Source organism: Rattus norvegicus, chromosome 10, assembly GCF_021556685.1.
Source record: "Rattus norvegicus strain SHRSP/BbbUtx chromosome 10, alternate assembly SHRSP_T2T, whole genome shotgun sequence".
Classification (NCBI taxonomy): Eukaryota; Metazoa; Chordata; class Mammalia; order Rodentia; family Muridae; genus Rattus; species Rattus norvegicus.
Genome location: NC_141543.1, coordinates 58,968,354 through 58,993,719, shown reverse-complemented (window position 1 = coordinate 58,993,719; position 25,366 = coordinate 58,968,354). Strand labels below are relative to the sequence as shown.

Here is a 25,366-nt window from a genome sequence, read left to right as displayed (position 1 = left end):
TGCTGCTCCACAGCCCATCCTCCTTGGGGACCCCACTCCTGCAGTATTCTTTCTGCTCCAAACTACATATGGTTGATGCTCAAGGCAGGGCCAGCTACACTCCCTCCGTCTTTATTAGAGCAACATCAGGAACAAACCCCAAAGGTGCCTGCTTCTTTAAAACCAGCATCACAAGGCTGTCCTGTTTCTAACACTTCTTCCAAAGCCACTCTAGGCCTGTACCAATTCTTACCTGCTTCTAAGGCACTTATGGAGACACTTGAGATTCCCTCAGCCTGATGCTGGCCGTGGGTGTCTTTCTAACATAAATAACACCTTGACCTCCTTGTCTTTAAGTCATTGTTCCTTCCAGGCATTCCCCCACCCCTTGCTAGTCCTCCTGGGCCTTATCATCCCCCAGGGGCCGTGTCCACCTGTGGAGCCCTGAGCTCTGGCATCCAGTTTTGGATTTCGGCCTTCTCAGTAACCTCCCACCATGTTTCTTCTTTGTCTTCCCGAATCCTCTCCTTAGCTCTGTCCAGAAGAAGTCTCAGAGAGGGCAGAATGAGCCTTAGCAGCCCTTTTTCGAAGCGGAGGTAACCGGGCAACCGCTTTAAATGTCATTGCTTCGAATTCCTTGATGCTGCAATTGAAATAACTACATATAGTTCTTGGCCAAGTCATCGTGCAGCACAGCTGTCTTTTAAGGTTTACGGGGTGGTGGGGTGGTGGGGGTGGGGCTGCAGAAGCTGCATTTACGTATGTGTCCCAGGACTGTGGGGGCTATTATCTACTGCCTCTCTTAAAAATGATCCACAAGCTCAGTGGGCTCTTTATTCTTCCCAGCAAGCCATTGTCTTTATCTTGGGGAACAAGAACATAATGCAGTCCCAGTGCCCTCAAACCTCCGGTGTGATGGCCCTTCCCCCACTCTCAGCTGATGCTGTCACTTCCTATTTCATTGAAACCTGGGAAGCTTTCGGGCCACCTGACTGATCACAATGCCACCTCTCCTGCGGGCTCCTTTCTGTCATGTAAGGCATGCTCCGAATAGCCCTATCTTATAAACAATGAAGCCCCAGGCCTGCCCTCCTCCCATATCACCTTCCTGCTAGGCCCTGCTCTCTTTCCTACCGCTTGTCAACACGCTTACTGGAAGCTGTCCGCACTCCGCTATCTCTCCTTTCTCACCTCGCTTTCACTCCACAACCTAAGCGGACTGGCTTGTGTCCTCACCACTCCACAGCAATGCCCTGTCAAGGTCACCATCGGCTTTTCCCCTCCAGAGCTATCGTGACCTTCAAGGCGAGGGACGGTGATCACTGCACCTCATTCCTTTACAGCACCCTTTCTCATCAGTTGCTGGGACACCTGAGTCCCCAGATTCTTCTCCTCAGCCCACTCCTAAGTTTCCACGTTGTCCCCTTCTCCCTTTCCTAGCTTGTTTCATCTTTGAGCTTTTGCAGGTAGGGCAGGCCGTAAGCCCGGGATGGTGGCTCCTCCCTCCTAATGCATTCCTTGCAGAAACACCTGGGAATTTGCTTTCTCACCCAAGAGCTCCTCTGTTGTTTTGAACTCATTTGTACCCTGGATCCCGCTGCTCAGAGCCCGACATGCCTTCCTGGGGTGTATTTATAACCCCCACTTGGAGAAGGAACACTTGGACATCTGTTTTGTTCATTTGTCTCCTCAAAAGGCAGCAAGCTTCAGAAAGGGACATTGACAACTGAAGAGTGCACTGGGAGAGACTGCAGGCTGGTCAGAAATCCAAGTTCCATGAAATCACGGAAAGAAAGAAATGGGACCATTTTGCCTAGGAGAGGTGGGGGTGGGGATGGGGATGGGGGTGGATTTTTGAATAAAGGTAAAGAAAGAAGTTTTGGTATATTCCAGAAGATGCAGACCTCTTAGATTGCAGCTCGAGGACTGTCTTACCTAGTAGGAAAAACTAAAGATCAAGTTAAGCTTTAAATGACCATGGTATATATAAGTAAAAAGCACTGTCTCCCCGCTCCCTGCTAAAGCCCACTAGTCTAGCACTGCAGAAAAACCACACACCGTGGAGGGTAATTTCAAACTCACTGTCTCTCAGACTTGCTGTCTCACAAGCTCTACCGAAAGCTCTCTGCAGAAACAGCGAGGCAAAAACTCTGAACTTTCGTCTTTTGGCTACTCCAAGATGTACCGAGTTCGGGGAGCTGAGCACCCCAATTTGTCCCTTTTCAACCCCCACACCCGCACAGAATGTGTTTTCCTGGCTTGTTTTGGTGCGGTGCCATCCACCAATATGCAGGGGCGATCAGAGCGTCTGCCCCAGGAGCTCACTGCTCTGACTATTACGGGGACGTTTGCTCATTACCTCATACTGTGTTCCCTTTATGAGGCCCCCCAGGAGAAATTCCTGTCTGATTTTAGTACCAAGCAGAGTTGTAATTCTCTTGAGCAATAGCTCTGTTTTTATCTCTCGGACACTGGGAATTGTGTGAGGGACATGGTCTTCTTTTCATTTTGGCTGCAGGAAAGCTTAGAAACAAATTGGTCGCCCACCCACAGGAGGCGAATAGGCCATCCCAGGGTGAGTTTTGGCATCATTCCCTCGTCTACTTCGTCTCCCCCTTGCCTTTTTCTCTACTAGCTTCCCTTCCTATTGTACTATAGAAAATTGAGAGCATATCAGCAGAGATAAGTCAAAATCACGAGTCATTTCCCTTTCAGGACATAACCACCATTAACAATGTCTCCTAAGGAACACTTAGAAAAATAGAAATGACATTGGATTGTGCATGTTTTTCCAATTTGCTTTTCCAAGGCCACAAAACTCTTTCCACGGAATTAAACGTTCTTGAAGTAATTAAAATTTTCTGTGTCTCTTCAACAATTTAGTACTGATAAACTCATGCTTTTTTTTTTTAACCTACCATATGGCTGGCTCTCTGCATATGTGTTTATTCATTCATGGAGTATTAGCAATTGAATCAGGGGCCTTCTGCATGCTAGGCAAGCATCTCCCAGAAAGCTACACCCCGGCCCTGGGTCGATGTGTATTTACAGCAGGTTGTTTGAGTTGCTATGTAATGGCACTGTGTAAGCATATGTACTGTAAGTTGCAATATTCCTGTGTGTCAACTCATTTGATGCTCAAGGTCCTATGAGGTAGAGACATTGGTATCCCCCTTTTATAGGCTGAGGAAGATGCAAAGACTTGCCAGGGCCACACGGCAGAGGCATTAGTTGGATCTAGTCACTCTGGCTCCAAACTGTGTTCTTCCAAGTGCTCTGTCTCCTCCCAGCATGACTGGGATGTCAAAGTCCACGATGGTTAAACATTTCTTTCAGTCCCTTCCACCTCATTTCTGATTTATGTTATTTTGCCATGTTTTAAGTACCCTTGTAACTCACCTGCAGTCCTTTCTACCACAAAGGCAAGGCATAAATAAACAGCACAAAGTGGTAAACGACGTAAACAGGCAAAGCTAAAACACAACCCCAGGGACCAAGGGTGAGTCCAGACTGTCCCTACAGTGACATGGATTTATTTCCTTGGGCTGTGGCTGGCTTGCCTCCCTGGAAGAGCTGGCTTGGGTGGCCAGCTCTCAGGAAGACCAGGAAGAAGGGCCTTCGTCCAAGCAGAATGAGCTGGGCCAGCCCATCCCTGAGGCCCTTTCTTAGGTTCTCAGAGTCTATGAAAGTGGAAGGAGCAGAATGAGGCAGGCGATAGAGCTAACAATTGAAGCAAGGAAGCCATTGGGCCAGAACCTGGAGTGGAGTTTTTTTCATCCAGGTCTGTTACTGAATCACATTTTAAATGAGAAAGAAACTTAACAGAAACTATGTTTCAAGCTCAAAGCTCGGTAGATTCTCACCTCTGAACTCTGGCTGTGGCTGCAAGACAGCCAGAGGTTACCATTCTGGCCCACAGTCCTTTTGTTAAGGCAATAGAGACCGGGGCCAGAGGCTGGGTGGCCTGAGGACACCTCATGAGACTGTAATTGGGTGAGATTATCCATTAGACAAATGTGGCAAGAAAGCTCAGGTTTCTTTGAGATGGGTTATGTTCCCCATGCTGGCCTTGAACCCCTGGGCTTAAGATAGCTCAAGCCTTGGCCTCCAGTGTAGCTGAAATGGCAAGAAGACACCACCCACAGGGGAACACTACTGCCTCAGGCTATGAGCCTAGATTTGATTTTTCTAGTAGCCAGGAGATTTGGGGAAGTTATCCCTAGCTCCTGAGACCTCAACGTCCTTAACTGAAAAGTGGAGTCAATTGGTACTATGTAAAGCAATTGTGAGACTCTCCCTAGGGATACTTAAACAAAAACACAGGATCTAAGAGGTGCCAAGTCAGCTTCAGGGGACCTAGGGAGGACTGAAGAGGCCCCATCTCTGAAGTTCAGGACAGACCTGAGAAGGCTACCATCCAGGTGCATCCAAGCTTCTTGGCCTTTAGCCTCGAGTCTACACCACAGCTTCCAGGCCTAAGAGGAAATTTTGTTTCTTACAGATGGGCCTAAGGCAGTGGCATCTCTGTGAGGTTTAGGCGCTGTCTCTTGTCACCACCATCCCCCTAGAGCCTAGGGGCAAGAGTAAACAGCAGAGAGTTCACATCCCTTTCCAGTTCCCCTTCCTCATGCCTCCGGGGCCGAGTGCCCATAGGGGCAAGGCCCTGTGCGCGGTGCCACCGGGGCCACCAAGCTGGGTTAGGGGAAGGCTGGACCTCGGCGAAGAAAAGAAAACAAACACAGATGTGTTTGGCTGGGACCGGGAGGGAGAAAGCCGTTCTCGCCCCCACCCCACCCCCACAGGGTGCGCGCCGGCCCTGCCCCCTCTCCGGGGTTTTCCCGGGCGCTCCTCTCGCTTTCTCTTTGTCTCTGCTGTTCTTTCTCTGGCTCCCAGGTTCCCACCCGCTCGCTCTCGCCCTCTGGAGCATCCCGGGCCCGTTGGCTTTAACTTTCTTCTTCTCGGGGTTAAAACTTTGCTCGCGAGCGGGCGGCTGCTTGCCGACGTTATTGGCCGGCGCCCCGCCCGGCGGCCCCGCCCCCGCGCTCCCCTCCGCCCCCCACTCCTAGCGCGAGTGGTGGCGGCGGCGGCAGCGGCAGCGGCGGGCGGCGGCGGCGGAGCCTTCAGGGGCGTGCGTGCGTGTGTGAGTGCGCGCCAGCGAGCGTGAGTGTGTGTGTGCGCCCCGGGCGCGGGCAGGGCAACACTCGGACCGCGGCGGGAGCCGGGCGGCTGCGTCGTCACTCAGTAGGAAGAGGCGGCGGCGGTGGCGGCCGGGGCCGGGGCTAGGGCAGCGGCGGCCGTGCGGGGCATGGAGCTGGCAAGCCCGCGTTGAGACAGGACGCTCCTGCTAGCGGCCAGCGAGAGGCTCTCTGCGGTCCGGCGCGCGGGCTCCCCGGCTGGGGCCAGGCAAACTTTTCTTTCTCTTTTGCCATCACTTAGAGGTAAAGTCTCCAACGCGGAGTGCCAAGCTGGGACGCGACTGGGGAGGGGGTATTTATGAAGGACCCCAGGTGGCGGGAGAAAGGGACCCCATGCGGGATTGGGGAACCTGGATCCCTGCTGCGCCGGAGACTTAGGGGCATAGCTGCGGATGAGCAGACGGGCGCGGGCATACTCCTTGGTTGGCCGGGAGGCCAAGGAAGCCGGGAGGAAGGGGCGCGTGCGGTACAGGCTTGGAGGCCCCTGCGCTCGGGATATCCCGGGATTTTGGGGTAGTGAAGCGGGTAATCTCGGGGTTGGTGTCCCGGGGAGCGGGACACACGCCCGTCACTCTACCGAGGGTTGTTGGGCGCGGGGCGGGCTGGCTGCTGGCTGGCTGAGCGCAGCTCCTCTTTCTCCGCAGGCGTCTGGTGCGGCGGGCGAACCGACTCCTCGGCGCGGCGCGGCCGGGGCAAGCTGGCCACGGCATGATGCGCGCTGTGTGGGAGGCGCTGGCGGCGCTGGCGGCGGTGGCGTGCCTGGTGGGCGCGGTGCGCGGCGGGCCCGGGCTTAGCATGTTCGCCGGCCAGGCGGCGCAGCCTGATCCTTGCTCGGATGAGAACGGGCACCCACGCCGCTGCATCCCGGACTTTGTCAACGCGGCTTTCGGCAAGGACGTGCGCGTGTCCAGCACCTGCGGCCGGCCCCCGGCGCGCTACTGCGTGGTGAGCGAGCGTGGCGAGGAGCGGCTGCGCTCCTGTCACCTCTGCAACTCTTCCGATCCCAAGAAAGCGCATCCGCCCGCCTTCCTCACCGACCTCAACAATCCGCACAACCTGACGTGCTGGCAGTCTGAGAACTACCTGCAGTTCCCGCACAACGTTACGCTCACTCTGTCGCTCGGCAAGAAGTTTGAGGTGACCTATGTGAGCCTGCAATTCTGCTCGCCCCGGCCAGAGTCCATGGCCATCTACAAGTCCATGGACTACGGGCGCACGTGGGTGCCCTTCCAATTCTATTCCACTCAGTGCCGCAAAATGTACAACCGGCCGCACCGCGCGCCCATCACTAAGCAGAACGAGCAGGAGGCGGTGTGCACCGACTCGCACACCGACATGCGCCCGCTCTCCGGCGGGCTGATCGCTTTCAGCACGCTGGACGGGCGGCCCTCGGCGCACGACTTCGACAACTCGCCGGTGCTGCAGGACTGGGTCACCGCCACAGACATCCGCGTGGCTTTCAGCCGCCTGCACACGTTTGGCGACGAGAACGAAGATGACTCGGAGCTGGCTCGCGACTCCTATTACTATGCAGTATCTGACCTGCAGGTTGGCGGCCGCTGCAAGTGCAATGGCCACGCGGCGCGTTGCGTGCGCGACCGAGACGACAGTCTGGTGTGTGACTGTAGGCACAACACGGCCGGCCCTGAATGCGACCGTTGCAAGCCCTTCCACTACGATCGGCCCTGGCAGCGCGCCACGGCTCGCGAGGCCAACGAGTGCGTGGGTGAGTGGGGCGCCGCGGCGCCGGGGGCGGTGGGTGGAGACGCGGGCGGGGGCTCCTGGACCTTGCAGCAGCGGATTCTCCCGAATTCGAGCATCGCGGGATTTTGGGTTTCGGGGACCTTAAAATTGCTACGGGACGCGCGTTCCGAGACGTATGGGACCTGGGAGGGGTGAGATTAGAGCGGTCTGCTCGGTCGGCCAACACTAGTGTGTTGCATCCTCTCACCCACTTCGGGCTGGTGAAGTGCCCCCGGAGGTCGGGGGTGGAGGGAGTGGTTTGGAGAAAATTTGCCGACAGGTCTTTCTAATCCCAGATCCAAACGGAAACACATTCACTGCCTTCCTCTCAGTTTGCTTAGTGCCTGGGGTTCACCTCCGCCCATCCCCCTTTCCTAAGCTGCAGCTGGGCGCGCGGTTGGGGACCAGGGACGTTCCAGAGCTTCTCCCACGAATCCCTTGGGAGAAGGCAGAGAGCTCTTTGCAGCTTGGGACCAATTGGGTACCAAGCAAATGCCACTCTTGCACCTTCCAATTCTCTTTTTATGGTTTGATTTTCTTTTTTTTTTTTTCTCGTTTGAGCAGCGTGTTCGTGTTAGCAAAAAGAGAGTGATGTGATTTCAATTAATTACTATCTACAGATTACAAAGGAGACCTCAGTGACTATTTTAAACTAACTCAATCCTAGTCCAAAAAAGAAGTCTACCAGATTTTTTTTTTTTTGTTAGCTCCGGGGTTTCGTGAAATTGAGCAGTTTTGAATTAACTAAGGATCCCGCGTCTCGATTTTTAATGGCGTTTCAATTCCTGAAAGAGAAATCTGACAAAACCGGCGTTGGTGAATACGCCTGGGTCATAATGGAGGATGAGAAAGGATATGTTCAACTTCTAAGTTGTTGAATTGTACAACTTTGTTGATGCAGAAACTCCCAGGCACATCAGTTTTTCCAGAGAGAGAGAGAGAGAGAGAGAGAGAGAGAGAGAGAGAGAGAGAGAGAGAGAACGAACACACGTTTTCAGCATTAGATGTAAATGTCTAAATCTGACAGTAATTGTAAAGAAAATCACTTAGTCTATAATGTGCCATTTGGTGTGCATCTTTTGTGAACACACAGATTTCCCCCCCTCTCCCTCCCAACCCCAGAGAGCCATTGCAAGTCTCTTCAATCACTTCACCCTCGGAGGCACATTGCAGAGTTCGCTGGTCCCCACAAACACACGTTTTAAAGTCTGGTTCTGATTAATTGTGTCATGTTGTTGTCGAATAGTTTGTGCCTCGTGACTGTGGATGCAGGCTTTTGAGCGAGCGAATGGAAAGCATGTCTCGGAGGGTCGGTGCACAGAGGCCCAGGCTGCAGCCCTGGTCTGCAGACGCCTGTGCCTCCTGTTGCACTGCAGGGCTTCTCATTTAAAACTGCAGTGTGTCCCAGCCTTTGCAGACCAAACTGTAAGTCCCCTAACCTTCCAGGGATGGAAGAACTAGCTTCCAGTGAGAAAGAGACTTTTCAGGCATCTGTAAAGTGGTGGCACGGAGACTTAGTGGTCTTGGAGAAGAAAGTGTCTTTGATCTGTTCAGTTCCCTGAGAAATGTTAGTTTTTCCCCTGGTCTCTTCTTTGCCTTTCCTCTTTTCTTTTCTTCCTTTTGTGTGGAAAAAAAAAAACCCTTTATTGGCACTTAAAGGGATTCCCAGGGTTTCGCTATCAGTTTTAGTTTGTATGTGCATATGAAAGATTCGGTCTCCAGCAGGGTTTAATTGGACAAACGTGAGTGGGTATATTGGTGTGAATAATCTGGATCTGTGCTATAAAAGTATTACGAGTGTGAAGGGTCCCTTGTCCCGGGTATTGATCACCCTCGCTCCCCTCCCCCTCTTAGGATTTGAAAGCACAACCTGCTATCTGTTATAAATGATGGCCCTAGACTTGGAATAATCTCCCCAGTTTAGGGTATTTTGTATTTCCACCAAAGCACTAACAACACACAAATTGGATTGACCCCCTCCCTCCCCCTTTTTGTGCCAAGTTGAGCAATCAACATATTAACTAATGTAATTAGCAAGTGGTTTTTGTTCAAAAAGTTTAATTAGGCCTAGTAAGTACATAATCTACATGACAAACGATCGGCTAACGATATTTTTTTCAGGGTTCTCACTGAAGTTATTTTAATTCTTCGCAGTTAAAGCATCTCTAAATCTTGCCAATTATTCAGTCACTTCATACGAGCCAAGCCCACTAAACCCCGTTGGAGTTATTTATAGTTTCCTTGCTGAATAGATGTTCTGATACCTGGCGGATAGAACTGGGAACATCAGATTGAAGTTGCCGTAAAGTCTTAATTGGAGTTCTAGTGATTCCCCCCCCCCCCCCATCACTTTGTTAGAAAGAAAGCCAACGAGGACAATTTAGGAGTGATTTACAGCTAAAGGTCCAACTTTTTTGGTGACAAGGCCCTAGAGTGGAGATATAGGGATGTGTTAGTGTTTGACAGGTGTTCTGAGACGCTGAAGGGCACCCAGCAAAATAATAAGTCCTTCACAGAGTAACTTTGTACCTCCAGCTACTCAGATTCCCGCCCCCTCAACATGAGCCCATTTCGTGAATTTCACACTGTAGAAGCGCCCAGTCTGTAGGCTATTTACAGTGAAGGCGGAGGATTGCATTTTTTTTTAATAAAAAAAAATAAGTCTTGATGAAATCAAGCTGCATCACTGTGCTTTTCCGACTCTCCTTTAAGGAGTAATAAGATATAGGCCTAGATGGGGCATTTCCCTGGGTTAGCCTCCACTCCTTCCTCAACAGAGTCCCTAAGAATTGAGACTACTGAGTGTCAAGGCCTTAGAGATTTCTAAGCAGTGTATGTATCTCACATGTTTTCTCAGGCCAGGCTCTCATTTCAGGATTACTTCAAAGCAAGTTTCTCTGCGGGGTTAACATGAACTGTCGTGAAGGCCAATGTTTTAAACGCAATTTTGGATTTCTTCTGGACAGGAAGAGTTCTTGAAGTAATATGAAAGAGGAGACTAGTATACCCTTACCTCTTGGATAGCTCTCGGAGAAATAACCATATGCTTCCTTCCACCCATGTGTGTTAGCAGTGTTCACGTGCTTTTATACACATGGGCATTTACACTAACTGTAAAGAAGCACTCATGCATGGTGTGTGTGTGTTTTGAGTGTGTATGTGTGTGAGTGTGTGTTTTGAGTGTGTATGTGTGTGAGTGTGTGTTTTGAGTGTGTATGTGTGTGTGAGTGTGTGCGTGTGTGTGAGTGTATGTGTGTGTGAAGGTGTGAGAGTGTGTGTACGAGTGTGTGTGAGTGTGTGCATGTGTGTGAATGTGTGAATGTGTGAGAGTGTGTGTATGAGTGTGTGTGAGTGTGTGAGTGTGTGAGTGTGTGTGAGTGTGTATGTGTGTGAGTGTGTGTATGTGAGTGTGTGTGTGAGTGTGTGTGTGAGTGTGTGTGAGTGTGTGTGTACACCGAAGGGAAAATGCGTGTACAGCTTTAAACCACCTGGATGTCTGGACCCTCCTTCTCCCTCTTCCTTTCTCTCTTTTTCCAAAAGAGCATCTAAAGACCGTATTGTGTTTCGTAAGTTATTGACATCGGTTTTAATCAGTGTCTCCCTGACATGGGAGCTGTGTTAGTATTTAGTGTCTGACGAAGCATGATGTTTAATCTTACTGTGGGGATGTCAAAGTGAGCCTCTGCTTGGTTTGTGACAGGTTGAGATTATGAAAACTCGTTTTGCGACTCACTCTATGGCTTTGCATTGCCTAGCTGTAACCCAAAACCCACACAAAAGACGTCTTTGCAAGATGAGCGCTGTGCTGGCCTGGCCTCCTATGGTCATGGGTGCCTGCAATATAATGCTTTTAATTGTTTAAACATGGCTTTGAGGAGGGGTGCAGTCCAAATGCTGCAAGGAGCCCTGGTGCTTGGGGCACCCTTAGCGTTCCTCAAGCAAGGGAGGTTATGTTGGAGGAGTTGCCATGAAAAAATCCAATGCCCTGCTAAAGACCCTTGCTATATCAGAAGGCCAAAAATATTTGCTGGCTCGTCCTGAGCCTGGCACCTCGCTCTGGAAGAGTGTATATTTTTAATACTCATAGTAATTATTATAATTACTGTCATTATGATGATTAACTCTTGAGGGCTTATTCTTTGCCAAGCACTCACATTAATTTAGTTATTTGATCGTTGTGACTCGGCAAATAATGGGCACTATTATTGTCCTTATTTTAGAGATGAGGAAACCATGGCCTGGAGACATTGCATGGTTTACTCTAAGCCCAGGGCTGGTAGGTGGCAAAGCTGGGCCTCCGGCCCTTGGATTACACTTCATTTTATTGCATGTGCTGAGCTGCATCCACATGGACTGGCTGGACGGACGATTGAAGGAATGAATAAGTGTGTGCTATTTACACACAGGGGGAAAGGCAGAACAACCTGTTACTTCTTGCTTGAGCTGGAGGTTGTTTCCTTAGGTATGTTGGCTTGTGATATACCATACTGTTATTGTATTGTATTAACCCATACTTAAACATGAAGTTGCAGATAACTTCTCCTCTGCCATAACCAGTGGACCTGGTGGGAGCTGGGAGAGCTATAATTGGAGAGGGTCCATATCTATCTGTCAAGCTGCCTGTCTATCTATCTATTTACTTATCTATCTATCTATTTATCCATCCATCCATCCATCCATCCATCCATCCATCCATCCTCCATCCATCCTCCATCCATCTATCTACCTATTGTTATTTGTTAGCATTGCTTGACCCTGCATCTCGGTGCAAGCTTAGTAAGTGCCCATTACCAAGCTGAGCTAAGTTGATCCGTGTGTGGAGGTCAGAGGACAACTTGTTGAGTTCATTATCTTCACACCATGTGCTTCCTAGGTTTTTCCCCCTTCTCTCATCAGGATAGGAGGCAGGTTCCTCTGCTCTCTTAACCACTTCCTGGTTGGCCCTATTTTTGTTTTTATTTTGGTTTTTAGAGACAGGGTCTCTGTGTCTCTGTAGTCCTGGCTGTCCTGGACCTTGTTGTGTAAACCAGGCTGGCCTCGAACTTGGAGATCCACCTGCCTCTGTCTCCTAAGCTCTGGGAAAGGCATCTGCCACTATGTCGAGGCCAATCTTATTTACTTATTTATTTAGACAGTCTTGCTAAATTGCCCAAGCTGACCTTAAACTTAAATTTTTTAAAGGTTTATTTTTATGACTATGAGCAGTTTTTTGGTTTTTTGTTTTTTTGTTTTTGTTTTTTGCCTGCATGTTTACAGTGCTTTGGAACCATCTGGGCGCTGGGAATCGAACCATGCCCTCTGCAAGAACAAGTACTCTTAACTACTGAGCTACCTCTTCAGAACAATGGCCCTGAACCTTTGATTATCCTGCTTTAGCCTCCTAGATACCTGGGATGCTAAAAGTTGTGTGTCACCATGCCCACAGCTACCAAGGCTTGAACTCAGCACCTGTGTTAGTTCTCAAAGGTCCAGGGGAAGCAGAGCCGGTAGTCTGAAAATCCTCTTTAAAAAACCTTTCTCAGGCTGGAGAGATGGCTCAGCCGTTAACAGCACTGACTGCTCTTCCAGAGGTCCTGAGTTCAATTCCCAGCAACCACATGGTGGCTCACGGCCATCTGTAATGAGATCTGATGCCCTCGTCTGGTGTGTCTGAAGACAGCTACAGTGTACTTATATATAATAAATAAATCTTAAAAAAAAAAACAAACAGAGCTCATCACTCTATTACTTCTATCTGATATGGTGAAAAACAGACAAACCAGGAAGTGGCTGAAGGTGTTGCTAAAAAAGGGGACTTTGATGGAGGATGTGGTGTTCTAATTGTTAGTCTGATCCAGTCAGGACAGTCTACAGCCCAAGGCTGTCACTGTCACTGAACTCTCTGGGCCCTAGGCAGCCAGAGTGAGGTCTCAGCTGGGGTCCTCATTAGCGCCTGGTGCGTGAGGAGGCTGCCCCCAGCTCTGTGCAGGGAAGGGAGGCGGGAAGTCAGGGCCAACCCCCTGGGGTCCTCGGGCCTGCATTTTCAGGCTCTGCCAAGCTCTCCTTTTAGCCCTGCCCAGCCTTCTCCCTGACCTCCTCCTCCTCCTGGAGAAAAATGAGATCCTCGGAAAAGTATTTGAGACTTTATGTCCAGAGTAAATATTGGAGAGGCAGTGGGTTGCAATGCAGACGTTCCCTGGAAGGAATCCCCCCTCCCCCGTTTGCTGCCCACAGCTGGTATCGATATTTCCTTCTTGAGATGAGTTGTGCTTTTCATTAAGTAAATTTTTTGTCTTGGGATTAAACCAACATTGTATTCTTAATAGACTTTTATGTTTACACTTCAAACGTCCACTGGGTTGTTATTCGTGTTATCTTGATGGCTTCTACAGCGTCTGCTATGCACACTGGCTGCACCAAAATAAATGGCTCTCTGGGGAACTGGATTATAAAACAGCTTTATCTGTGGGTGCACAAGGATGGATATTTTTTGTGAGCCAGTATTTTTTCTTCCTTCCTTCCTTCCTTCCTTCCTTCCTTCCTTCCTTCTTTTCTCCCTCCCTCCCTCCCTCCTTCCCTTCCTCCCTCCCTCCCTTCCTTCCTTCCTTCCTTCCTTCCTTCTTTCTTTTAGAAGCAACTACCATGCCTTGGGTTGCTGTAGCACCTTTTATTATGGAGAGACAAGAGGTCTTGAGGTGCTTTTGAACCGTTCAAGACTTAAGCCTTATACTTAAGAGAGTAGTAGCATGTAGCATTTCGCCTGTCTTCTAGAAGCCTCAGAAGGCAAGCACTGGTTTGGGTGGCCCTGGAACCGCAGTTTAGACCGCCATTCACAGGTGGTTGTCAGGTTGAGTCCTGAAGACAGACCACAAACCCCCACCGAGAACCAGTCATTGTCCGAGGTACTCTCTGTGCGCTTTGTTCAATTAATCAGATTGCCACAAGGAACAGAAGCCTTTCAAAAACAGATGTTGCTGCCACCAAAGGGCAGTTTGTATACACAGGGACCAAGTGGGGACTCGTCTGCAGGGCACATCGGAGAGAGCAGGGGGTATCAGAGGCATTTGTTTCTGAGGCTGATCACATAAAAGCCGTGTCCTATTATAAATGACTCCCGGGGACTGTTGCTCTGAATGGAGCTTGGAATAAGTGAGCTTCCCAGGCCAGCGTGCTAGACTGGGACAGTTGTCTCAAAGCTGTCTGCTGTCCTGACACTGGACTGCTGGGCTGGAATGACCTTACTAGTCCCATGTTCTTACTCTTATTTCAAAGTGTATCTTTACTGTAAACCCAGAATTAGGTTTTCCATTTATTTGTTTACTTTTGGTTTTTGATACAAGGTCACCCCCAGGGAACAGGGCAGCCTGAAACTTCTGTGTAATCTATGTACCTTCTGAGTGCTGGGATTGTAAACGTGAACCAGTCACAAATGGATTAGAAATAAATTTTAATTTGCTTTTTTTTTTTTTTTTTGGTTCTTTTTTTCGGAGCTGGGGACCGAACCCAGGGCCTTGCGCTTCCTAGGCAAGCGCTCTACCACTGAGCTAAATCCCCAACCCCTTAATTTGCTCTTGTTCTTAAAAAAAAATTTTTTTTTTTTGAGCTGGGTGGTGGTGCAGGCCTTTAATCCCAGCACTTGGGAGGCAGAGGCAGGTGAACTCTATGAGTTCGAGGTCAGCCTGCTCTACAGAGGAAGTTTCAGGACAGCCAGGGCTGCACAAAGAAACTCTGTCTCAAAAAACAGACAAGTGTGTGTGTGTGTGTGTGTGTGTGTGTGTGTGTGTGTGTTTGTGTGTGTGTGCGCGCACATGTGCATGTGCGTGTGCATGCGTACAGGCCCGCATGCCTGTAGAGGCCAGAGGCATTGGAGCTCCTTGGAACTGGAGTTACAGGTGGCTGTGAACTGCTTGGGAGTATGGGTGCTGGGAGTCAAACTCGGGTATGTGCTCCTAACCACAGAGCCATCTCTACTGGCCGCCCCCCATTTGCTTTTAAATTTTTTATGGGACTGGAGAATGGACTCAGTGGTTAAGAGGATTTTTTTGCTTCCCCAGAGGACTCGAGTTCCATTTCTAGCACCCACACGGAGTATCTTACAACTGTCTGTAAGTGACTCCAGCTTCAGGGAGTTCTCTTCTGGTCTCCATGGTCGCCCACATACATGTGGCATACATTCACACAGACACCCAGACACAAATAACCCCTCTATAGACAGTAGACAGACAGACAGACAGACAGACAGACAGACAGACAGACACACACACACACACACACACACACACACACACACACCCCTGGGGAACTTGGAAGAAAAGTTAAGTTGATAAGATGCCTGCCATACAAACTGAGGACCTGTGTGAACTCTGGGCAAGGGCGCCCTTGTGTTCCCAGGACTGGGGAGGTGGAAACAGGAGGGTCCCCAGAGTCCACTGGCCAGCCTGTCGAGTAGACTTGGTACGCTCCAGAAATGCTGTCTAAAAACAGGTGGAGAGCTGTTGAGAAAGACATCCAGCATTCCACCTCTGGCTTCCAGATGTGTATGCACACACATAGACATGTCTCTACACCTGCATATACATATATACAGTTTATGAACAGGTCCTGGGTTTGAGTCTAGCCCTGCAATAAACCAAAAGAACTTTATATAAACTTTATGAAAAATTGCCCTGATGTCTAGAGCCAGAGACTCATTCAATGGTGAATTCTTTTTATTTGTTTTTTTAATTTTCCTTTTTAGCAGGGAGAAAGGTCTGGGGACTAAACATTAGGCAAATGCTCTACCACTCTATCATGGTCAGATGGTAGAAATATCAGTCCTGGGCTGTGAGGTAATTTACTGGGTAAAGTGCTGGACTGACCTCAGTCTGCCAACTTGAGGTCAGATTCCCAGAACCCTCGTGAAGAAGGTAGCTGTGGAAGAACAGGTCTAATGCCCGTGCACACCCATGAGGAGACAGAAGTGACAGGGAAGCCTGGTGCATGGGGGGAGGTAAAGAAAATTGCGATCCTCTGCCTCAAGCAAAATGGAAGGCGAGGCCTGGTAAGTTTGCCCTCTGACCTCCATCTGTGTGCCCTGGGACATGTGTGCCTGTGCTCTACACATGCAGCACATACATCACACACACACACACCACACACACCCATACCCAACCCACTTCCACACATAGTCTCTCTCAAAGAAACATTAGTCCTTTCCCATGTTCAGCTTCTGGGAGGCTCTGGCTGGGCATAGGTTCAAACCTGCATATGTTACTTGTGCCAGTTCTGTCTTCTGATGGAGAGGGACCTATGGCCATGGATTGGTGAGATGTGGAATGTCTCTTGTTGGAGCCTTTCTCCCTCTGTGTCTAAACTCCTATCCTTAGCCTCCCTCATGATGAGGCAGCTGCTGGTGTGTCATGTGTAAAAGGAAATGCCGTCTGAAGGGACAGGAGTACCAGCAGGAAGTAGAAAAGGTTCCTTCACCGTGGTCTCTGGGAACTCCTTGGGTCATCTGCCTGTGGGATTCATGCACTAGCTAGGTAGGCTGAAACGAATTCCACATTGTAGCACACAGGGGCTTATGATGAAGATGCAGGAGGAAGAAGAGTCCTAAATGGAGGAGACTTGTAAGGTTTCACACAGGTCACAGTAGACTGGTTGGGTAAGAAACTTTTAAGGCAGAACTCGATGCCCGATACATCCCAACATGGGTAGAGCTCAGCCAGAAGAAGGCTTGAGAATCTGTCTCTTGGAGGATGCAGAACCCACTCCTGTGAGGTCTCACTTTGCCGTGTGTGTGGCCACATCTTAGCTGGGGGAGGGGGGCAGTAGTGGCCCATTTCTGCCCCCCCCCCGTTGTTGCTGAAGCTTCTAGATTTCCCCCCTTGAGATACTTTGTTTTCTGCTACAGATAAGAGAGGTTATTAGCTGTCACATTCGATTTTCACGCATTCCTGAGGCCCCACACTTAAGTTTGACAATCTGTAGGACCACAGGCATCTTGAAAGGGGATGGCTTTGGGTAACTGAGTTCTAAAAAAGGAAATGAGACAGATCTCGTAATCTCTGGCGGCCCTTGTGTTCTGCAGCATTCCATATTTGAAGTCCCAAAGTGATGAACACTTCCTGCCTTCTAGGCTTCTGGTTTCATCGGTTCCTGTGTGGGATGGCTGTGGTGAGTTCCGGTCTCTCCCCGTAGGCACAGGGAACGTGTTCCAAGCCACCCATTTTAGATTCCTGTAATGGTGGATAATACTGAACTGTATATGTATTTTTGCCCACATCTACCGTGCCTCTTATGAAGTTTGAGGTATGCGTTGAAGTAGGCATGCTATGATGAGCAAAAATGAAAAGTAGTATGCATCTTTAACTATACGATTTAATCAAAAAATGAAAACTGAAATATGCTCTCTTACTATTGAGACATCGTACTATGGGTCTTATTGACCTCAGCATGCAATTCTCTCCTTCTATATTTGAAGACTTTTCTCCTTTTAATTTAAAGGAAGTGATTTAGGACATCTCTCTGACATATCTGGATTGTAAACACCACTCCTCTTGTGGTCTGGGGCCATTATTAAGCAGAGCAAGTCCTTGAACATGCACCCTGTGGTGTTCGACAGTAGACCTGTAACTGAGATAGAGCCAAGCGATCCACCGAGGGCTGGAATAGGCAGCCTGGTTGCGTCGGGTAAAGACCTGGTTCACATTCTCAACACCGTGAGACCCCATCGTAGTGCACGGTTCACAAGTCACGGTTGTCCGTTTCTGGACTATTTAATCATTTGAGACTGAAACCCCAGAGAGCAAATCCTCGGGAGATGGGAGATGACTGTGCCTAGTGAATGCATCCCCAGCCCTATCTGTAGCCAGGGCGGGCATTGCTCATTAATTGCTGTAGACTCTTCTTCTAAGTCCAGAACGCATCTAACGGTACCAGAGCTATATGGGGTGAACAATCACTTGCCACTTTTCATTGTAGACTATTTTCTGTGACCTCGCCCTTCCCCATGAGTACACAGATGTGTTCAGGAGCATTTAATGTTGAGGTAGTGCTGTTGGGTCTGGGCATGTAAGGAAATATTAAAAGATGCTCTTTTCATCACGGATACTGTGCACATAAGAGAGAAAACACTCGTCCACAGGCATGGGCCGCTGGGGACAAGCGGGGTTCAGATTTGGCTTCTTTACCAGGGAAGGATTGGATGGATGTCCACGTAATTTTCTCCTCCCAAATTTGTTCTGATGTAGTTCTTTTATTTTTGATCTTACAAGACTTTGAGAAACTACAGCTTCCTGCAAAGTGCGGTCTTTCCAGAGCGTCGGCTTGGAAATTCCCAAGCAGGTGCTCGAAGCTGTAGAGGGTGTTTTTGGACAAAAACTTGTCCCTGCCTAGCCCCGGGTTAGACCCAGGTGGTTGAGCGTCCCTGGAACATGTCCCAAAAGTTGTTGCCTCTAGTCAGGACCAAGTCTTGTGCGATGTAAAGGGGAATGGACTCTTCAGTGGTCACACTCTTAGCTCTGCTTACGTACAGGCCAGTGCAGAAAGTGTGGAACAATAATAACACCAAGCCCAGCATGAAAAAGGAAACACACTGTTTTTACAGATACAGAATCTGGCATCGGAAGCAGGGAAGTACCTTGGGGCTGGGCGGCCTCCGGCAGGAGTGTTGAACCCAGGCCTCCAGCCCACGGCCTTGTGGCCGACTTGCTTTCTCCTGGAAGTCAGACCTCAGAGGTGGGCAGATTGATCTCAGTCAGCTCTTTCTTCCCAGACACAACCCCGTCTCACTTAGTGGCTCAGTTCTGGAGAAAATTCACTGTGAGAAAGAGCTTGGCCTCTCAAGCTGCCACGAGGAAGGAAATTGGATCTCCTTCCAAGCCACAGAAATCAGCCCTTCGGAAACCACGGGTTTGGGCAGATTGGTCATCACGGGACCCAGATATACTAGGGGAGGAAGAGCAGGCAGGGCTGAGTGGTCCTATGCGTGTCTTAGCCTGGTTTATTTGACTGAATCGAGGGTAGGGAGCCGTTTTTGTTTTAAATGAAAGCTGTCTGCCTGGAAAGCAAAACTTCATTCTTCCTGACCCACGGAACATTCCCGTTCTGAACCAAGGTCAGGGCACACATTGTTCCGTTTAATAATGTGAGAGATCTCAAGGTGGATGTGGGGATTTTGATAAGGGAAACCCTTTCTGGCTTTAGGTGCCTGGATCTAGATCTCAGCCAGCACCAGGATTAGCACTTCTGCCTATCAACTGTGTCAGTTGCCTATCAGCTTGGAGGCCCAGCTTAAGACCACTGCATGCTAAGCCTCGAGAGGGGCTCTGAGGAGGGCTGTAGAAGAGGGCGTCGATTGCAGACTCAGGGCAGGGTTGCTCTGACCTTGTTCTAAGCACCTTGTAAATAATCACCTTAGTAAGTGCTCTACCAACCCAAGGAGGTTGCTTCTGTAATTAATGAGTAAACCTCTTTGTGGCAGTGCAGCACATGACCCCTCAATGCTCAGCCCAGTGACCTGTCAGGCAGTGCTCACACACTTGCATAACCAGTGCCCCTGTCAGGAACAGACCAGCACCCTGAGAGCTGGTCTCCAGTCCCTGCAGCCCACAAAGCATGGATCTTGGTTTTTGACTCTGTGTAGACAGGATTGCCCTCTGGGTTTTTAATTCTGATTAAAATACTGCCATCGAGGTGGTTGTCCATGTGTGGTCATGACTCACGAGTTTTATTTCCGTCCCAGAATTCTGTGATATAAGAGCATCACGGTATATTTCTCCATTCTACATAGAACAGTGGGTATTTTCTTTCCTGAGTTTGGTCTATTGGGAAAAAAAAAGCACAGCTGTGACCACACTTATTCATACTTTTTGAGGCATATAAGAATGAATTTCTGCCAGGGATATATGAAAAAAAAGGGACTTCTGGGCCCTAGGGCATGAGCGTCTGGTCAGCTTGCATGGACAGTGGCAGTTCGTCTGGTGGAAAGCAATTGACCACTTGACATCGGAAGCTGAGGCTAGGCGACTTGTCCAAGGTCATAAAATTTGGGGGATTTAGAAACCTGACCTTGTGGCTCTGGAGTCTTGCTTTCCCTCTCTGGGCCTCTGGCCCCTCACCTTTATTCTGTGTCCAATCTGGCGGGAGAAAATGCTCATACCGGGAAGCAAGGGAGACTTGCTGGGGCCTCGATCCCCTGACTGGTGACCTACACAATTGGACGGCTGAGACCTTGTATAGCTCTGCATAACTGGTGTGAACAGTACCTGAGCCACACTGCATCCCCACTGCTCACTGCCTGCCTCCTTGTTCCCCACATCTCTGCATCATAATGCATTTTCTGTCCACTCCCCGTGGGAGTTCCCTCAATAGACTGCTGTGTCCCTGTTTGAACGACCTCCTTGGCCTTCCCTCCAAGAGTTTTCTTCCCTCAGACTCAACTCATGGTGCCTCCTATTTCTTGGGATGACGTGGGCCTTGTTCCTTCTTTGCTCTCCCATGTGTTGGCTAACCTGACATCTCTCCAGATTTGTGTGTTCAGCTGGATGAATTGTCACAAAGTGGACACACCTGAGTATCTGTGCTGAAATCAGGAAATAAGATATTTCCAAAAGGCCCTTAGTTTCCTCCCAGCCACTGGGACCCCAGTGTAGCCAGAGTTTAGACTTCTCACACCACAGAGCTTTGCTCATTTTCTGTTTTGGAGGGAGGGCCCCACTCTGTGGGTAGCTCAGGCTCCCCTCAAACTCCAGACCCTCTTGCTGCAGCCTCTCAAGTGTTGGGATTCTAGGCGTGCGTTGCTGTGCCAGGCTCTTGAGTCTCGCCTGCTTTTGAACTTTCTATAAATGAAATCATACCGTGTGTTCTCTTCAATATCGATGCCTTGTGTTCCGTGTTTTTCCTGTAAGTGCCGTCAGCGAGGCTTCTCCTATGGTCCTGGTTAGTTTGATGGATGATCTCAGGTTCCTGGGAGCACGGACGGATCGTCCTCATTTTCTCTGCTGACCTTTGCTCACAGTGAATGATTTCCTTATGTGTTTTGGACTTTCTGACTGTGAGCTTATTTTTATTTCAGATTTTGTGGAAATCCCTCTGGTCTCAGTTATGGAAATGACCCAGTGGTTTTTTTTTTTTTTTTTTTTTTTTTTTTTTGCACTGATTCTGCCAAAAATTGGACTGGGACCAAATTTTTCATTTATTAATTAATCACCACGGAAATTATTATTTCAAACAGGGAAGAGTATGCGTGTAATCTCCAAAACCGCCCAGGCCTGATGCCTCATTTCTTCCTTACCGAAGGGCCTCGACAACACAGAGACTGAGGGATAGGGACGTTCAGTGCCCTGTACTCAGAGTGCTTTGGGAAGGCCCAGCTGTTTGTCGTCTGCTCTATTGCTACAGTATTCATGCCCTCCCGATACAGTCTATTCCCAACAGCGGCCACTGGGAACCGTGCCTGCATGCCAGTTGCCTGCTCATTGCAGAGAGCGCCTGGAGCTCTGACAGGGGCTGTAGAGCCTAGCCTAGTCAACGGCCCTGTTTCTCTGCCACTCTGGTCTGCTCTTCTCCAGCCAGACTCTCGATGTGCCAGGTCATACACTCCTTACATTCCTGCTGCTGGAACTTTTTTCCCTGTGGGCATTAGGTGTCTGTAGATGTCATGTCTTCAGTCAAATACCACCTTGGGGTCACCATGGGGATGACATTTCCCCCATCTTACTCAGTATTTCCAACAGTGGACCCATCCATGGCTGTCTATCACCCTCCCCACCAGATACCACCGCTATCCTGATCTTTCTTCCTGTAACTCTTACCTCACCTTCTAACATACATGTTAGATGACTCAGCACGTTTTGGGTTTTGTTTTTATTTGTTTTATTTACACGAGTACACTGTTGCTGTCTTCAGACACACCAGAAGAGGGCAATGGATCCCATTACCGATGATCATGAGGCACCATGTAGTTGCTGGGAATTGAACTCATGACCTCTGGAAGAGCGGCCAGCCCTCTTAACCACTGAGTCCTACCCAGCATGGTTATTGTTTTCCCATCCTTCCACTTGCTCTTTTTTTCTTTAAAACTGTGTGTGTGTGTGTGTGTGTGTGTGTGTGTGTGTATGCATGTATGCATGTATGTGTCTGTATGATTGTATACACATGGTGTGCAGGTGTGTGTACACACCACACAGAGACAGCACGCACACAGAGGCACACTGAAGCCAGAAGAAGGCATCGGGTATCCTCCATCATACTCAGCCTAGTCTCTTGAGGCAGGATCGCTTCCTGAGTCTGGGTCATACATTTTCTTGGGTCAGCAAGCATAGCGATCCTAGGATGCCTGGCTTGTTGCACAGGACTAGGATCTACAAGTGCAGTAAGCACCCTCAGCCCCTCACCCGTCCTTACTCGTCCCCTGCCCACCTGTTTTCAAGACAGAGTTTTCCGATGAAGCCCAGGATGGCCTGGAACTTGTGTAGACAAGGCTGGCTTGGGTCTCCTAGTGCATCACCCTGCTCCCGCCTCTGCCCCTCAGTGCTGGGATGAAGGAATAGGTACTGGGAACTGAACTCAGCTCCCCTGGAAGAGCAGGGATTGCTTTTCCCTGCTGAGCCGGATCTCTGGATCTCCCACCTGCTTCACTATAACACCTGAGTGTAAATTCACAGGAGAGCAGAAATCCTTGGCTATTTAATTTATAAGGCATACTGTTCATCAGGTGATCTCAGCACTATGGAGGGCGAGGCAGGAGGATTGTTGTAAACCTGAGGCCAACCTGGGCAACATAGTGAGTTCCAGGCAAGTCTGTACTTTAGAGTCTCAAACACACACACACACACACACACACACACACACACACACACACACACACACACACACGGGGGGGGGGGAGAGAGAGAGAGAGAGAGAGAGAGAGAGAGAGAGAGAGAGAGAGAGAGAGAGAGAAGGTCCTTTCTCATTTGCAAGGGTGTCTCTCCTAGCTTGTTTGCATGCTAAAACCCAAGGCCCACAGCATTAAGGCCTATTTCCAGATCTAATAACCAGTCCTTTCCCGTGTCTCTCTCCTTCCTCCTCCCCAGCTACTCACCCATGCCTCATGACCTCTGGGGACTCAGTGGTTCCCTGGATTTTCAGGCCTTCAGAGTCTCTTTGCCTCTGCCCTCTGAGGATTTCCTTTTATTTTACCCTCACGAGGTCTGCTGTGCATCACATGTATTTGGAAATTACATTCTGTTTAGCATTTCTCCTTGCTTGCAGTGGTCGGGGTTCTGCATTACCTCAGTCTACTTCGCTGCCAGAGCCTAAGATCATATATTTTCATCTCCTCTGCATCTGGAGTTATTTATGACATGCGGTGTGAGGTAAGGACGGCCATTGTTTTTGTCAGATAGTTAGCCAGCTGTTCCGTGACAGCTCTTGAAAAAAACCTTTCTTTGTCACTGCCTTGAGACACTGCATTTGCTAAATGCTGACGCATTGCATAGACTTGGACCCGTTCTCTGGAGTCTCCTCTTGGTTTGACAGCTCTATCTATTTTCCTGTCACTTCCTATCTGGACCGTGCATCCCGATATCTGGCTCGGCGTCCGTCCATTATTTTCTAGTTGTTCTCGTTGTTATTACCTAAGAGGTTCTACATTCATTTATGTGTGTGTGTGCATGTGTGTGCATGAGTGCGTGTCTCAGCAGGTATGTGGAAGTCAGGCGAATTTGCTCAGTTTTCCAAATATTAATTATCTTATATATGCATCCCACAATTACCCAAACCAAGAAAATTGATGCTGATGTTAGTGTCTAACCTGTAGACCTTCTTTAGCTCTCAATGACTGTTCTTTTTGTGTTCTTTTTGGGTCCAGGATGGAACCCACCCAGATCTTCTGTATCCTTGGACTTCAGGCTGGGGCAGTCCCTCAGACCTGCAAGGCCTTCCTACTCTTTAATAAAGAGAACTAACTGGACATTATTTCCTAAACTGTCTCTCTTTTGAGGCTGTCTGGTGTTTCCTCATGACCAAACTCAGATAATGTGCTTTAGTCAAGATCCTATAGAAGTGACATTATACTCTTGGGTCCCCTTTTCAGTGGCCGAAGGAGATCCAAGGACTGAGAGTCTCTTCTTTCTTTCTACCATGTGGGTCTCTGGGATTAAACTTGAGTCCTCAGATTCATCAGCAAAGGCCTTTATTTGACTACGCCATCTTGCATTCTTTTTGCTTGACTCTTCAAAAAAGTATTTATTAAAAAAAATTATCTCCCCCAAAAGAGCTAGGCAGAGTGGTGCTTGCCTTTAATCTCAGCACATGGGAGGCAGAGGCAGAGGCAGATGGATCTCTATGGGTTTGAGGCTAGCCTGGTCTACATAGCTCTAGGACAGCCAGGACTACATAGTGAGACCCTGTCTCAAACAAACAACAGACAAACAAACTAACACTGTCTGAGTGTTTTGCCCACATGTATGTGCACCACGTGCTTGCATGGTCCAAGGAGGCCAAAGGAAGGTATCGGAAGCTTTAGAATCGGAGCAAGTTGCCATGTGTGTCCTGGAAACCAAACACTAGTTCTCTACACGAGCAGTAAGTGTTCTTAGAGGCTGAGGCATCTCTCCAGCCCTTGGCTTGGCTTTTGTCTTTTTGTTCATTGGCCTTAGGTGAGTTTGCCATTTATTGTTTTTTTTTCTTCAGCTATTGTTCTGGCTTGGCTGTGTTTGCTGGCCAGATGAGTTGGTCAAGTTTCATTACAAGCGCCGTTGATTATCTGGTGAAGGTGTTGCTGAGGTGGACTTGGTTATAGTCAATAACTCTATAATTTTAAGTTATCACTGCACCAACACAATCCTGTATAATAACTCAATGACTTAAATGTCTCCGTTGGGGTCGTTAGAGCTTCTGCTCTATCCAGATAGATTTAAAAACAGACTTGAGATATAACTGCTGTTCAATGAATCACACATAATTTGAGAGTGTGATTTGATAAGTTTGGCCTGTGTGTGTCCTACCACCAGCATCATGAAGACAAAGGAATCAGCCCCAAACAGTTCCCCGTGTTCCTTGGTTGGCCCTCCTACCCCTCCCTACTCCTGTGCTTTTTGTTGTATTAGCGTCTTCTCTTAGGAATTAAAGGATGTATTAGCTGTGTTTGTGTGCAGACTGTGTGTGGTGGAGGTGCACTTGGGCCATGGACATGCGCAGAGGCCAGACTTACAGGAGTCGGCTCTCTCCTTCCACGGTTCTGTGGGTTCTGTGGATTTGCTCAGACCCCCACCTTTGATGGCGAGTCCCTTAACCCAGGAAGCCACCTTCTGGGCCCCAGTTTGCCTTTTCTTAACTTTTACATAAATGGAAGCCCATACTTTGTAGTTATGCGTGTTCACTTGTGCAGGCGTGTATGGAGGCCAGAAGCTTGACATCACTGAGAAGTCTTCCTCGGTTACTCAATGCCTCTTTTCTCCCTCTCTAGTTGTGTCTCCTTGACTCTCCATCTCTGTGATAACGCT

General features: G+C 49.0%; 1 protein-coding gene across 2 annotated transcripts in view; it reads left to right on the top strand.

Moving 5' to 3' along the window:
- Ntn1 (netrin 1) overlaps positions 1-25,366 on the top strand; it is a 192,311-nt gene that overhangs the window by 8,511 nt on the left and 158,434 nt on the right. Inside the window, 2 exon segments of one of the 2 annotated variants that reach the window (NM_053731.3) lie at positions 5,038-5,417; positions 5,819-6,900. In NM_053731.3, the coding sequence (NP_446183.2) occupies positions 5,883-6,900 (1,018 nt within the window). In that variant the 5' untranslated portion in view covers positions 5,038-5,417; positions 5,819-5,882. 2 annotated transcript variants of the gene reach the window in all.